Consider the following 13,987-nt stretch of genomic DNA (forward strand, 5'->3'; position numbering starts at 1 on the left):
TTTGTATGTTGAACTTCGTTGGCACCGTACGTGGCCAACCGTGCGAATCGTAGGTGCGTGGGAAGGACAAAACAACTAAACACAACACCAACAACAACCTAAACACAACAACAACAACCTAAACACAACAACAACAACCTAAACACAACAACCTAAACACAACAACAACCTAAACACAACACCAACAATAACCTAAACACAACAACAACAACAACCTAAACACAACAACAATAACCTAAACACAACACCAACAACAACCTAAACACAACAACAACAACCTAAACACAACAACCTAAACACAACAACAATAACCTAAACACAACACCAACAATAACCTAAACACAACAACAACAACCTAAACACAACAACAACAACCCAAACACAACAACAACAACCTAAACACAACAACAACAACCTAAACACAACACCAACAATAACCTAAACACAACAACAACAACCTAAACACAACAACAACAACAACCTAAACACAACAACAACAACCTAAACACAACAACAACAACCTAAACACAACAACAACAACCTAAACACAACAACAACAACCTAAACACAACAACAACAACCTAAACACAACAACAACCCAAACACAACAACAACCTAAACACAACAACAACAACCCAAACACAACAACAACCTAAACACAACAACAACAACCCAAACACAACAACAACAACCTAAACACAACAACAACAACCTAAACACAACAACAACAACAACAACCTAAACACAACAACCTAAACACAACACCAACAATAACCTAAACACAACAACAACAACAACCTAAACACAACAACCTAAACACAACACCAACAACAACCTAAACACAACAACCTAAACACAACAACAACAACCTAAACACAACAACCTAAACACAACACCAACAACAACCTAAACACAACAACACCAACAACAACCTAAACACAACACCAACAACAACCTAAACACAACAACAACAACCTAAACACAACAACCTAAACACAACACCAACAACAACCTAAACACAACAACAATAACCTAAACACAACACCAACAATAACCTAAACACAACAATAACAACCTAAACACAACAACAACAACCTAAACACAACACCAACAACAACCTAAACACAACAACAACAACCTAAACACAACAACAACAACCTAAACACAACAACAACAACCTAAACACAACAACAACAACCTAAACACAACAACAATAACCTAAACACAACACCAACAATAACCTAAACACAACAATAACAACCTAAACACAACAACAATAACCTAAACACAACACCAACAACAACCTAAACACAACAACAACCTAAACACAACAACCTAAACACAACAACAACAACCTAAACACAACACCAACAATAACCTAAACACAACAACAACAACAACCTAAACACAACAACAACAACCTAAACACAACACCAACAATAACCTAAACACAATAACAACAACCTAAACACAACAACCTAAACACAACAACCTAAACACAACACCAACAACAACCTAAACACAACAACAACCTAAACACAACACCAACAACAACCTAAACACAACAACCTAAACACAACAACAATAACAACCTAAACACAACAACAACAACAACCTAAACACAACAACCTAAACACAACACCAACAACAACCTAAACACAACAACAATAACCTAAACACAACACCAACAACCTAAACACAACAACAACCTAAACACAACAACCTAAACACAACACCAACAACAACCTAAACACAACAACAACCTAAACACAACAACCTAAACAACAACCTAAACACAACAACAACAACAACCTAAACACAACAACAACAACAACCTAAACACAACAACCTAAACACAACACCAACAACAAGCAGTTCTAAAGAAGTGAGTTCGTCAATCTAGAGGATGGTGTAAAGTGCATCACAGCTCGTAAGGGGCCTCCTAACATCCCAACGGAAGAGCGTTCCAGACGGCCGCAGAAGCAGCAGCGCATCCAAAAGCGCCGCGCGATGACGACGATGATGACGACGATGATGACGACGATGATGACGATGTTGACGACGATGATGACGACGATGATGACGACGATGATGATGATGACGACGATGATGATGACGATGATGACGATGATGACAATAACGACGATGATGACAATGACGATGATGACGATGATGATGACGATGATGACGATGATGACAATGACGATGATGACGATGATGACAATGATGATGACAATGATGATGACAATGATGATGACGATGATAATGATGACGATAATGACGATGATGACGACGATGATGATGACGACGACGACGATGATGACGACGACGATGATGACGATGATGACGATGATGACGATGATGATGATAACGACGATGATGACAATGACGATGATGACGACGATGATGACAATGACGATGATGACGATGATGATGACGATGATGACGATGATGATGACGACGATGATGACGATGTTGACGACGATGATGACGACGATGATGACGACGATGATGATGATGACGACGATGATGATGACGATGATGACGATGATGACAATAACGACGATGATGACAATGACGATGATGACGATGATGATGACGATGATGACGATGATGACAATGACGATGATGACGATGATGACAATGATGATGACAATGATGATGACAATGATGATGACGATGATAATGATGACGATAATGACGATGATGACGACGATGATGATGACGACGACGACGATGATGACGACGACGATGATGACGATGATGACGATGATGACGATGATGATGATAACGACGATGATGACAATGACGATGATGACGACGATGATGACAATGACGATGATGACGATGATGATGACGATGATGACGATGATGATGATGATGACAATGATGACGATGATGACGATGATGATGACGATGATGACGATGATGATGATGACGATGATGACGATGACGATGATGACGATGATGACGATGACGATGATGACGATGATGATGACGACGATGATGATGACGATGATGATGATGACGATGACGATGATGACGATGATGATGACGACGATGATGATGATGATGACGATGATGATGACGATGATGATGACGACGATGATGATGATGATAATGCGGTGACCGCCATCTTTGTTTGATGGCCAGCCAGAAGTGTAGTGTAATAGTATCGTGTAAATTGCAGTGTATAGTGTAGTATATCGTGTGATGTATAGTGTAGTGTATAGTAGTGTAGTGTGTAGTGTATAATGTAGTATATAGTAGTGTAGTGTAGAGTAGTGTGTAGTGGTGTAGTGTATAGTGGTGTGTAGTGGTGTAGTGTATAGTAGTATATAGTGTAGTGTATAGTGGTGTAGTGTATAGTGTAGTATATAGTAGTGTAGTGAATAATGGTGTGTCGTGGTGCAATGTATAGTGCAGTGTATAGTAGTTTATAGTGTAGTATGTAGTACTGTAGTGTATAGTCGTGTAGTCTATAGTGCAGTATATAGTGGTGTAGTGTATAGTGTAGTGTACAGCAGTGTATAGTGGTGTAGTGTATAGTAGTTTATAGTGTAGTGTATAGTGGTGTAGTGTATAGTATATAGTAGTTTATAGTGGAGTAGTGTTGTGTATAGTAGTGTAGTGTATAGTGCAGTGTATAGTAGTTTATAGTGTAGTGTATAGTGGTGTAGTGTATAGTGTATAGTAGTTTATAGTGGAGTAGTGTTGTGTATAGTAGTGTAGTGTATAATAGTGTAGTGTGTAGTGGTGTAGTGTAGTGTATAGTGCAGTGTATAGTAGTTTATAGTGTAGTGTATAGTGGTGTAGTGTATAGTGTATAGTGGTGTATAGTGGCGTAGTGTTGTGTATAGTAGTGTAGTGTATAATAGTGTAGTGTGTAGTGGTGTAGTGTATAGTGCAGTGTATAGTAGTTTATAGTGTAGTGTATAGTGGTGTAGTGTATAGTGTAGTTTACAGCAGTGTATAGTGGTGTAGTGTATAGTGTAGTGTATAGTAGTTTATAGTGGAATAGTGTTTGTGTATAGTAGTGTAGTGTATAATAGTGTAGTGTGTAGTGGTGTAGTGTAGTGTATAGTGCAGTGTATAGTAGTTTATAATGTAGTGTATAGTGATGTAGTGTATAGTGTATAGTAGTTTATAGTGTAGTGTATAGTGATGTAGTGTATAGTGTATAGTAGTTTATAGTGTAGTGTATAGTGGTGTAGTGTATAGTGTAGTGTATAGTGGTGTAGTGTATAGTGTATAGTAGTTTATAGTGTAGTGTATAGTGGTGTAGTGTATAGTAGTTTATAGTGTAGTGTATAGTGGTGTAGTGTATAGTGTATAGTAGTTTATAGTGTAGTGTATAGTGGTGTAGTGTATAGTGTAGTGTATAGTGGTGTAGTGTATAGTGTATAGTAGTTTATAGTGTAGTGTATAGTGGTGTAGTGTATAGTGTAGTAGTAGTTCATAGTCGAGTAGTGTTGTGTACAGCCGTGTGCTCAGCACGTTAATGCACGCGATGCGGTGACAGTCTCTTGGTGCATTCGTGACATCCGCAACACTCACGCTGCCACTCACGCTGCCACCGACCCCTCTGCACCACCTCCACACCAGGCTGTACATCCAACGCACCTCGATGCGTGACAGCTTGGGGCAGGGCACCCTCAGCCACAGCAGCAGCTTCAACAACTCCGCCACCACCGGCACCACCGCCTCCTCCGCAGCCTCGGGCGGGGCCTACGGCAACAGCCAGTACCAGCACCAGTACCAGCACCAGCACCACCACCACCACCACGGGCGGCATCACCACCACAGCGGTGGTGGTGGTGGTGGTGGTGTGGTCACCACGCTGGGTCGACATGGAACTCTGGGTCACGGAGGCTACTGCACCCTCTGCGGTGGTGGCGGTGGTGGCGGTGGTGGTGGTGGTGGTGGCTTTGGTGGTGGTGGCGGTGGTGGCTTTGGTGGCGGTGGTGGTGGTGGCTTCTTTGCAGGTAGCCTTGGAACTGCTGTCACTGGGCCCGCTGGCGGTGATGGAGGGGGCGGTGGTGGCCAGGGTGGACAGTGGATCTATGAGGACGATGACTCCGGATCCGCTGCTGCTGCTGCTGCTGCTGCTGCTTTTGGTGGTGGTGGTGGTGCTGGTGGTGGTGCCGGTGGTGCCCAGGAGATCGTTGAGGTGGATGCTGTTCGCCCATTGGACGCGGCCGTCATGGAGATGCAGAAGAGCGAGGTGAGGTGGTGGTCATGGAGGTGGTGCTAGTGGTGGTGGTGGTGGAGGAGGTGGTGATGGTGGTGGTGGTGGTGATGGGGGCTCTGGACGGGTGCGAGGGGCTGGTAACCCCTCCTTAATTAATTACTACCAATCCGTGACTGAAAACTTTTATTAATAAGCTTGTGCTGGAGGCCCCGGGAGGGGGGGGACAGACGTCTGTGAAGTCTCCTGGCCAAACCCCATTTGGCGGAGCCAGGAGACTGAATCCTTACCCTCGGGGCTCCTCCAGGAACAGAAAAAAAACCTACTACTTGTGGCCACGTGGAATGTTCGAACGCTCACTGCGGAGGAGAGGCTGCCACTCATCTGTTGGGAGCTGGACCGGTACCGCGTGGATCTCTGTGGTATTCTGGAGGTCCGGTGGACCACCATGAGGGGTGGACAGTCCTCTACTCGGGGCAGGAGACTGCCAAACAACAGGGAGTGGCTCTTCTTCTGAACAAAATAATTCAAGGAGTGTGGGAGCGTGGCGGTGAGGTGTGCGAAGCTGTAAAACCCCAGGCTACTTTGGGCTCGCCTTCCCATCAACCAGAGGCGAGGAGTGGTGGTCGTGGTTACTTATGCCCCCACCGAAGACGAACATCCGTGGAGGGATGCAGGCAAGGTCGATGAGTCGGATGCCTTCTATGACCTCCTGTCACAGGTGCTGGCTATAGTGGCCCCTCGGGATAGAGGCATCTTGTTGGGTAACTTCAATGCCCGAGTTGGTCATGATGCTGGCACCTGGTCTGCAGTGATTGGAGGGCATGGGCCAAATCAGCTCAATAACAACGGCAGGAGGCTGTTAGATTTTTGTGCAGCCCATGGGCTTGTAATTACCAACACGCTGTTCCGGCATCAGAGCATCCACACAATATCATGGATGCATGCCAGGTCCAAGCAAGAACATCTGCTGGACTACATAGTGATGGACCAGCGAGTACCCAAAGCTGCAATGGCTGCTTTGGGTACTCGGTGCAGACCTCCCCAGAGACCCTGGCTGACAGAGGTGTTCAGGATGGTTGAGAAAAAGCACAGGCCCACTCTAATAGTCTACAGCATCCCACGTCAGAGAATGAGGAGGATTACCGCAGCCTTCGCTCAGAGGTTCGGAGAGCCGTGAGATGCTGCAAAGATGGTTGGTGGTCGCGAATTTCTGAGGAGATGGAGTCTGCCTCAGCGGCCCACGATCACAAATCACAGGTACAGGTTTTGCAGATTTGCTGAGCATTTCTGTGAGATTTAGGGGGAGGGAAAATCCTTTAGCCTGGAAAACATCATGGGGCAAAGTGGGGATGACCCTGCTGAGGATGCTTTGCCTCAAGTATTGGAAGAAGTAGTCACCCCCTGTGAGTGGCTGGCTGAGGTGCCATCTGTTGAGGAAGTACTGAAGGCGATCCGGAGTCTGAGACCAGGAAAGGCACCGGGCAGAGATGATCTCACCAAGTGAAATGCTCAGGGAAGGTGGCATTTGTTCACAGACTGCCCTACATGACATCATAACAACAGTCTGGACCACTGGACGGGTTCCGCGGGATTGGAAGGATGCCCTGGTGGTCCCCCTCTTTAAGACGGGGGACCACACAGACTGTAACAACTACAGGGTCTTCTCACTCCTCAGTGTGGTGGGAAAGGTCCTGGCAAGGATTATTCAACATCGCCTTGCCAGGCGCGCTGAGGAGAGGCTTGCGGAGCCCTAATGCGGTTTCAGGAAAGGGCGGTCCTGCACAGATGCCATATTTTCTGTCTGTCTGCTACAGCAGAGGTGTAGGGAATTCCAGCAAGACCTACATCTCTACTTGACCTGGTCAAGGCCTATGATACCATCAGTAGGCCTGGGCTCTGGGTTGTTCTTCGTGCTTTCAGAGTCCCTGACCCTCTGCTCACGATCATTAAGGACCTTCATGATGGTGAGTGGGCCCGGGTAAAACTACGTGGCCGGGAGTCAGAGCCATTCCCTGTACACCTTGGGGTGCGACAGGGATGTCCTCTGGCTCCCACATAATTTAACATCTATGTAGACCACGTAGTTCATGAAGCCTTCAATAGCTGTACCAGAGGAATTTCTATCTGGTACAGATACCATGGGAGGCTGATCGATGCCCGCGTGTGGTCAAGGGATGGCTCCCTATTGCTTAACCATATTATGTATTACGGATGATCTGGCAATTGCTGCTCACTCAGAGGTGGAGTGGGAGGCGATGCTGCTGAACCTGGAGCTTGCCATTAAGAGGTGGTGCCTTACCATCAGCCCCACCAAAACTTAGCACCTGCCTGGGTATTTTGTACCCTTCAGAGACTCCACCCCACAACTCCCAATTGGTGATAGGGCAGTTGTGGAGAGAGTGGAGAGTTTCCCATATCTAGGCAGTGTGCTAATGACCGGCTCTGGTTTAACAGCAGAGGTCTCACTCAACATCAGTCGAGCGGCAATATCTGTTAATCGGTTGCATAACGCTGCTGTGTGGAAACTATCTGGTCTGTCACTCTGCACGAAGCTTCAGGTCTTCTCAACCACAGTTATTCCCTCCCTTCTCTACGCTTGCGGAACGTGGACCCCCCTAATGGAGAATATTCGCCGGTTTTGTTCGGCTGTATCGAGGGGGCGAAATGGGCCTGTCACGGACTAGAGAAGAGATGGAGTGATGTGGTAGAGGATGTGGAGCTGAGTGGACTGGCCGATTACCGCTACCAGCGGTGTCAAGATCGGCCTCTGTGGAGGAGGCTCGTGAAGGACGCTACTGGGCAGTTGGAGGCAGTCGCCCTCCAACAACAATGGAGGGCAGAGGAGCGATGCTCACAACAACGAGCGGAGCGCCGGGTGGCTAAAGCACAGCAAGTTGGCACAGTAGGGGGCACAGGTGGTGCATCAGCCAGTCATCTCAGTCAGTCGACCTGTGGCACCTGGGTCTGCCCTGTGACCTCCTGCCAGTGGGCGTTCGACACTTCACGTGGCCTCAATGTGCACATAGCCTGGCACAAGCGTCGTGGTGACATCACCGCCACTTAGTGGCGCATGGCGGTTGTTGTTTTTGTTGTTGTTGATGGAGGTGGTGGAGGTGATGGTGGTGATGGAGGTGGTGATGGAGGTGGTGATGGAGGTAGTGATGGAGGTGGTGGTGGCGGTGATTGTGGAGTTGGTCATGGAGGTGGTGGTAGTGGTGGTGGTGGTGATGGTGGAGTTGGTCATGGAGGTGGTGGTAGTGGTGGTGGTGATGGTGGTAATGGAGGTGGTGATCGTGGTGATGGTGGTAGTGGTGAGTGTGGAGGTGGTAATGGAGGTGGTGATGGTGGTGATGGAGGTGGTAGTGGTGATTGTGGAGGTGGTGGAGGTGGTGATGGTGGTGATGGAGGTGATGGAAGTGGTGGAGGTGGTGGTGGAGGTGGTGGTGATGGTGGAGTTGGTCATGGTGGTGGTGATGGTGGTGATGGAGGTGGTAGTGGTGATTGTGGAAGTGGTAATGGAGGTAGTGGTGGTGATGATGGAGGTGGTAGTGGTGATTGTGGAGGTGGTGATGGTGGTGATGGAGGTGATGGAAGTGGTGGAGGTGGTGATGGAGGTGGTGGTGATGGTGGAGTTGGTCATGGAGGTGGTGGTGGTGGTGGTGGTAATGGTGCTGATGCTGATGGAGGTGGTGGTGGTGATTGCGGAGGTGGTTATGGAAGTGGTGGAGGTGGTGATGGTGATTGACGTGATGGAGGTGGTGGTGGTGGTGGTGATGGAGGTGGCGATGGTGGAGATGGTGGTGATGGTGGTAGTGATCATATTGATGCTGCTGCTGATGATGATGTTTATGCTGCTGCTGATGCTGCTGATGATGTTGATGATGGTGGTGATGATGCTGATGATGCTGATGATGATGTTGATTATAATGCCACATATGCAGGAGATTACCGTGGATAGCTCCAAGACCTCTCGCGTGGTGACCAAGCGTTCAGTCAAGGGTGCTAATATGAATGGATTCAGGTACAGACACCTGTACACTCACTCACCTGTACACTCACTCACCTGTACACTCACTCACCTGTACACTCAGCTGTACACTCACTGACCTGTACACTCACTCACCTGTACACTCACCTGTACACTCACTCACCTGTACACTCACTCACCTGTACACTCACCTGTACACTGACTCACCTGTACACTCACTCACCTGTACACTCACCTGTCCACTCACCTGTCCAATCACTCACCTGTACAATCACTCACCTGTACACCCACCTGTCCACTCACTCACGTGTACACTCACCTGTACATTCAACTGTCCACTCACTCACCTGTACACTCAATTGTCCACTCACCTATCCACTCACTCACCTGTCCACTCATTCACCTGTCCACTCACTCACCTGTACACTTACCTGTCCACTCACCTGTCCACTCACTCACCTGTCCACTCACTCACCTGTACACTCACCTGTACACTCACCTGTACACTCACTCTCCTGTACACTCACCTGTCCACTCACCTGTCCACTCACTCACCTGTACACTCACCTGTACACTCACCTGTACACTCACCTGTACACTCACCTGTACACTCACTCACCTGTACACTCACTCACCTCTACACTCACTCACCTGTACACTCATTCACCTGTAAAGTCACTCACCTGTAAAGTCACTCACCTGTACACTCATTCACCTGTAAAGTCACTCACCTGTAAAGTCACTCACCTGTACACTCATTCACCTGTAAAGTCACTCACCTGTAAAGTCACTCACCTGTACACTCACCTGTACACTCACTGTACACTTACTCACCTGTACACTCACCTGTACACTTGCTCACCTGTACACTCACCTGTACACTCACCTGTACCCTCACTTACCTGTACACTCACTCACTCACCTGTACCCTCACCTGTACACTCACTCACCTGTAAACTCACCCGTCCACTCACCTGTACACTGACTCACTCACCTGTACACTCACTCACTCACCTGTACCCTCACCTGTACACTCATTCACCTGTACCCTCACCTGTACACTCATTCACCTGTACACTCACCCGTCCACTCACCTGTACACTCACCTGTCCACTCACCCGTCCACTCACCCGTCCACTCACCTGTACCCTCACTCACCTGTCCACTCACCCGTCCACTCACCTGTACCCTCACTCACCTGTCCTCTCACTCACCTGTCCACTCACCCGTCCACTCACCTGTACCCTCACTCACCTGTCCACTCACCCGTCCACTCACCTGTACACTCACTCACTCACTCACCTGTACCCTCACCTGTACCCTAACTCACCTGTCCACTCACCCGCCCACTCACCCGTCCACTCACCCACCCGCCCACTCACCCGTCCACTCACTCACCCGTCCACTCACCCGTCCACTCACCTGTCCACTCACCCGTCCACTCACCCGTCCACTCACCTGTACACTCACCTGTACACTCACTCACCTGTACACTCACTCACCCGTCCACTCACCCGTCCACTCACCTGTCCACTCACCTGTCCACTCACCCGTCCACTCACCTGTACACTCACCTGTACACTCACCTGTACACTCACTCACCTGTCCACTCACCCTTCCACTCACCCGTCCACTCACCTGTACCCTCCCTCACCTGTACACTCACTCACCTGTCCACTCACCTGTCCACTCACCCGTCCACTCACCCGTCCACTCACCCATCCACTCACTCACCTGTACACTCACCCATCCACTCACTCACCTGTACACTCACCCATCCACTCACTCACCCGTCCACTCACCCATCCACTCACTCACCTGTACACTCACTCACCTGTCCACTCACTCACCTGTACACTCACCCATCCACTCACTCACCTGTACACTCACCCATCCACTCACTCACCTGTCCACTCACCCATCCACTCACTCACCTGTACACTCACCCGTCCACTCACTCACCTGTACACTCACCCATCCACTCACTCACCCGTCCACTCACCCATCCACTCACTCACCTGTCCACTCACCCGTCCACTCACTCACCTGTACACTCACCCGTCCACTCACCCGTCCACTCACCCGTCCACTCACCCGTCCACTCACTCACCTGTACACTCACCCATCCACTCACTCACCTGTACACTCACCCGTCCACTCACCCGTCCACTCACCCGTCCACTCACTCACCTGTACACTCACCCATCCACTCACTCACCTGTACACTCACCCATCCACTCACTCACCTGTCCACTCACCCGTCCACTCACTCACCTGTACACTCACCCGTCCACTCACTCACCTGTACACTCACCCGTCCACTCACTCACCTGTACACTCACCCGTCCACTCACTCACCTGTACACTCACCCATCCACTCACTCACCCGTCCACTCACCCATCCACTCACTCACCTGTACACTCACTCACCTGTCCACTCACTCACCTGTACACTCACCCATCCACTCACTCACCCGTCCACTCACCCATCCACTCACTCACCTGTACACTCACCCATCCACTCACTCACCTGTACACTCACCCATCCACTCACTCACCTGTCCACTCACCCGTCCACTCACTCACCTGTACACTCACCCGTCCACTCACTCACCTGTACACTCACCCATCCACTCACTCACCTGTCCACTCACCCGTCCACTCACTCACCTGTACACTCACCCATCCACTCACTCACCTGTACACTCACCCATCCACTCACTCACCCGTCCACTCACCCGTCCACTCACTCACCTGTACACTCACCTGTACACTCACCCGTCCACTCACCCGTCCACTCACTCACCTGTACACTCACCTGTACACTCACCCATCCACTCACTCACCTGTCCACTCACTCACCTGTACACTCACCCGTCCACTCACTCACCTGTACACTCACCCGTCCACTCACCCATCCACTCACTCACCTGTACACTCACACGTCCACTCACTCACCTGTACACTCACCCATCCACTCACTCACCTGTACACTCACCTGTACCCTCCCTCACCCGTCCTCTCACTCACCTGTACACTCACCCATCCACTCACCCGTCCACTCACTCACCTGTCCACTCACCCATCCACTCACTCACCTGTACACTCACCCGTCCACTCACTCACCTGTACCCTCACCTGTCCACTCACTCACCTGTACACTCACCCATCCACTCACTCACCTGTACACTCACCCATCCACTCACTCACCTGTCCACTCACCCGTCCACTCACTCACCTGTACACTCACCCATCCACTCACTCACCTGTACACTCACCCATCCACTCACTCACCTGTCCACTCACCCTTCCACTCACCCGTCCACTCACCTGTACCCTCCCTCACCCGTCCACTCACTCACCTGTACACTCACCCGTACACTTACTCACCTGTACCCTCACCTGTCCACTCCCTCACCTGTACACTCACTCACCTGTCCACTCACCCGTCCACTCACTCACCTGTACCCTCACCTGTCCACTCCCTCACCTGTCCGCCCACAGGCGCGCCTCTGTAGACGTGAAGGACATGACACTGGAGCGAGCTATCGAGATGGTGGCCCAGCGACAGAACCTGGCCATGGCCACGGCATACATCCAGCACCACGCGTACCAGAACCAGGCCAACAAGGACACAGTGAGGGAGACACGGGGGGAGACACGGAGGGAGACACAGGGGGAGACACAGGGGGAGACACAGGGGGAGACAGGGGGAGACAGGGGGAGACACGGGGGAGACACAGGGGGAGACACAGGGGGAGACAGGGGGAGACAGGGGGAGACACAGGGTGACACGGGGAGACACAGGGGGAGACACGGGGAGACAGGGGGAGACACAGGGTGACACGGGGAGACACAGGGGGAGACACGGGGAGACACGGGGAGACACCGGGAGACACGGGGAGACACGGGGGGTGACACGGGGAGACACAGGGGGACACGGGGAGACACGGGGAGACACGGGGAGACACAGGGTGACACGGGGAGACACAGGGGGAGACACGGGGAGACACGGGGAGACACAGGGAGACACGGGGAGACACAGGGGGAGACACAGGGGGAGACACGGGGAGACACGGGGGGAGACACGGGGAGACAAGGGGAGACACAGGGGGACACGGGGAGGCACAGGGAGAGACACAGGGAGACACGGGGAGACACGGGGAGACACGGGGGGGAGACACAGGGAGACACGGGGAGACACAGGGGGAGACACGGGGGGAGACACAGGGGGAGACACAGGGTGAGACACAGGGGGAGACACGGGGAGACACCGGGAGACACGGGGAGACACGGGGGGTGACACGGGGAGACACAGGGGGACACGGCGAGGTGCAGGGAGAGACACGGGGAGACACGTGGGAGACGGGGGGAGACGGGGAGACACGGGGAGACACGGGGAGACACGGGGGGAGACAGGGGGAGACAGGGGGAGACAGGGGGAGACACGGGGTGAGACACAGGGGGAGACACAGGGGGAGACACAGGGGGAGACAGGGGGAGACACAGGGAGACACGGGGAGACACAGGGGGAGACACGGGGAGACACGGGGAGACAGGGAGACACGGGGAGACACAGGGGGAGACACGGGGAGACACGGGGAGACACAGGGAGACACGGGGAGACACAGGGGGAGACACGGGGAGACACGGGGAGACAGGGAGACACGGGGAGACACAGGGGGAGACACGGGGAGACACGGGGAGACACAGGGAGACACAGGGAGACACAGGGAGACACGGGGAGACACAGGGAGACACGGGGGGAGACACAGGGGAAGACACGGGGAGACACGGGGGGACACGGG

At 51.1% G+C, this 13,987-nt stretch overlaps 1 protein-coding gene across 1 annotated transcript in view; it reads left to right on the forward strand.

The window, feature by feature from the left end:
• The window catches only part of LOC116958693 (plakophilin-2-like), a 69,069-nt gene that overhangs the window by 7,995 nt on the left and 47,087 nt on the right, over window positions 1–13,987 (forward strand). The window contains exons 2-4 of the mRNA XM_076057223.1: window positions 4,606–5,224; window positions 9,133–9,212; window positions 12,684–12,816. Of these exons, the coding sequence (XP_075913338.1) occupies window positions 4,628–5,224; window positions 9,133–9,212; window positions 12,684–12,816 (810 nt within the window). The 5' untranslated portion in view covers window positions 4,606–4,627. The remainder of the gene's footprint in view (window positions 1–4,605; window positions 5,225–9,132; window positions 9,213–12,683; window positions 12,817–13,987) is intronic.

This window comes from Petromyzon marinus, chromosome 80 (assembly GCF_048934315.1).
Source record: "Petromyzon marinus isolate PM22_M1 ecotype Great Lakes invasive population chromosome 80, UKy_Petmar_22M1.pri1.0, whole genome shotgun sequence".
Classification (NCBI taxonomy): Eukaryota; Metazoa; Chordata; class Hyperoartia; order Petromyzontiformes; family Petromyzontidae; genus Petromyzon; species Petromyzon marinus.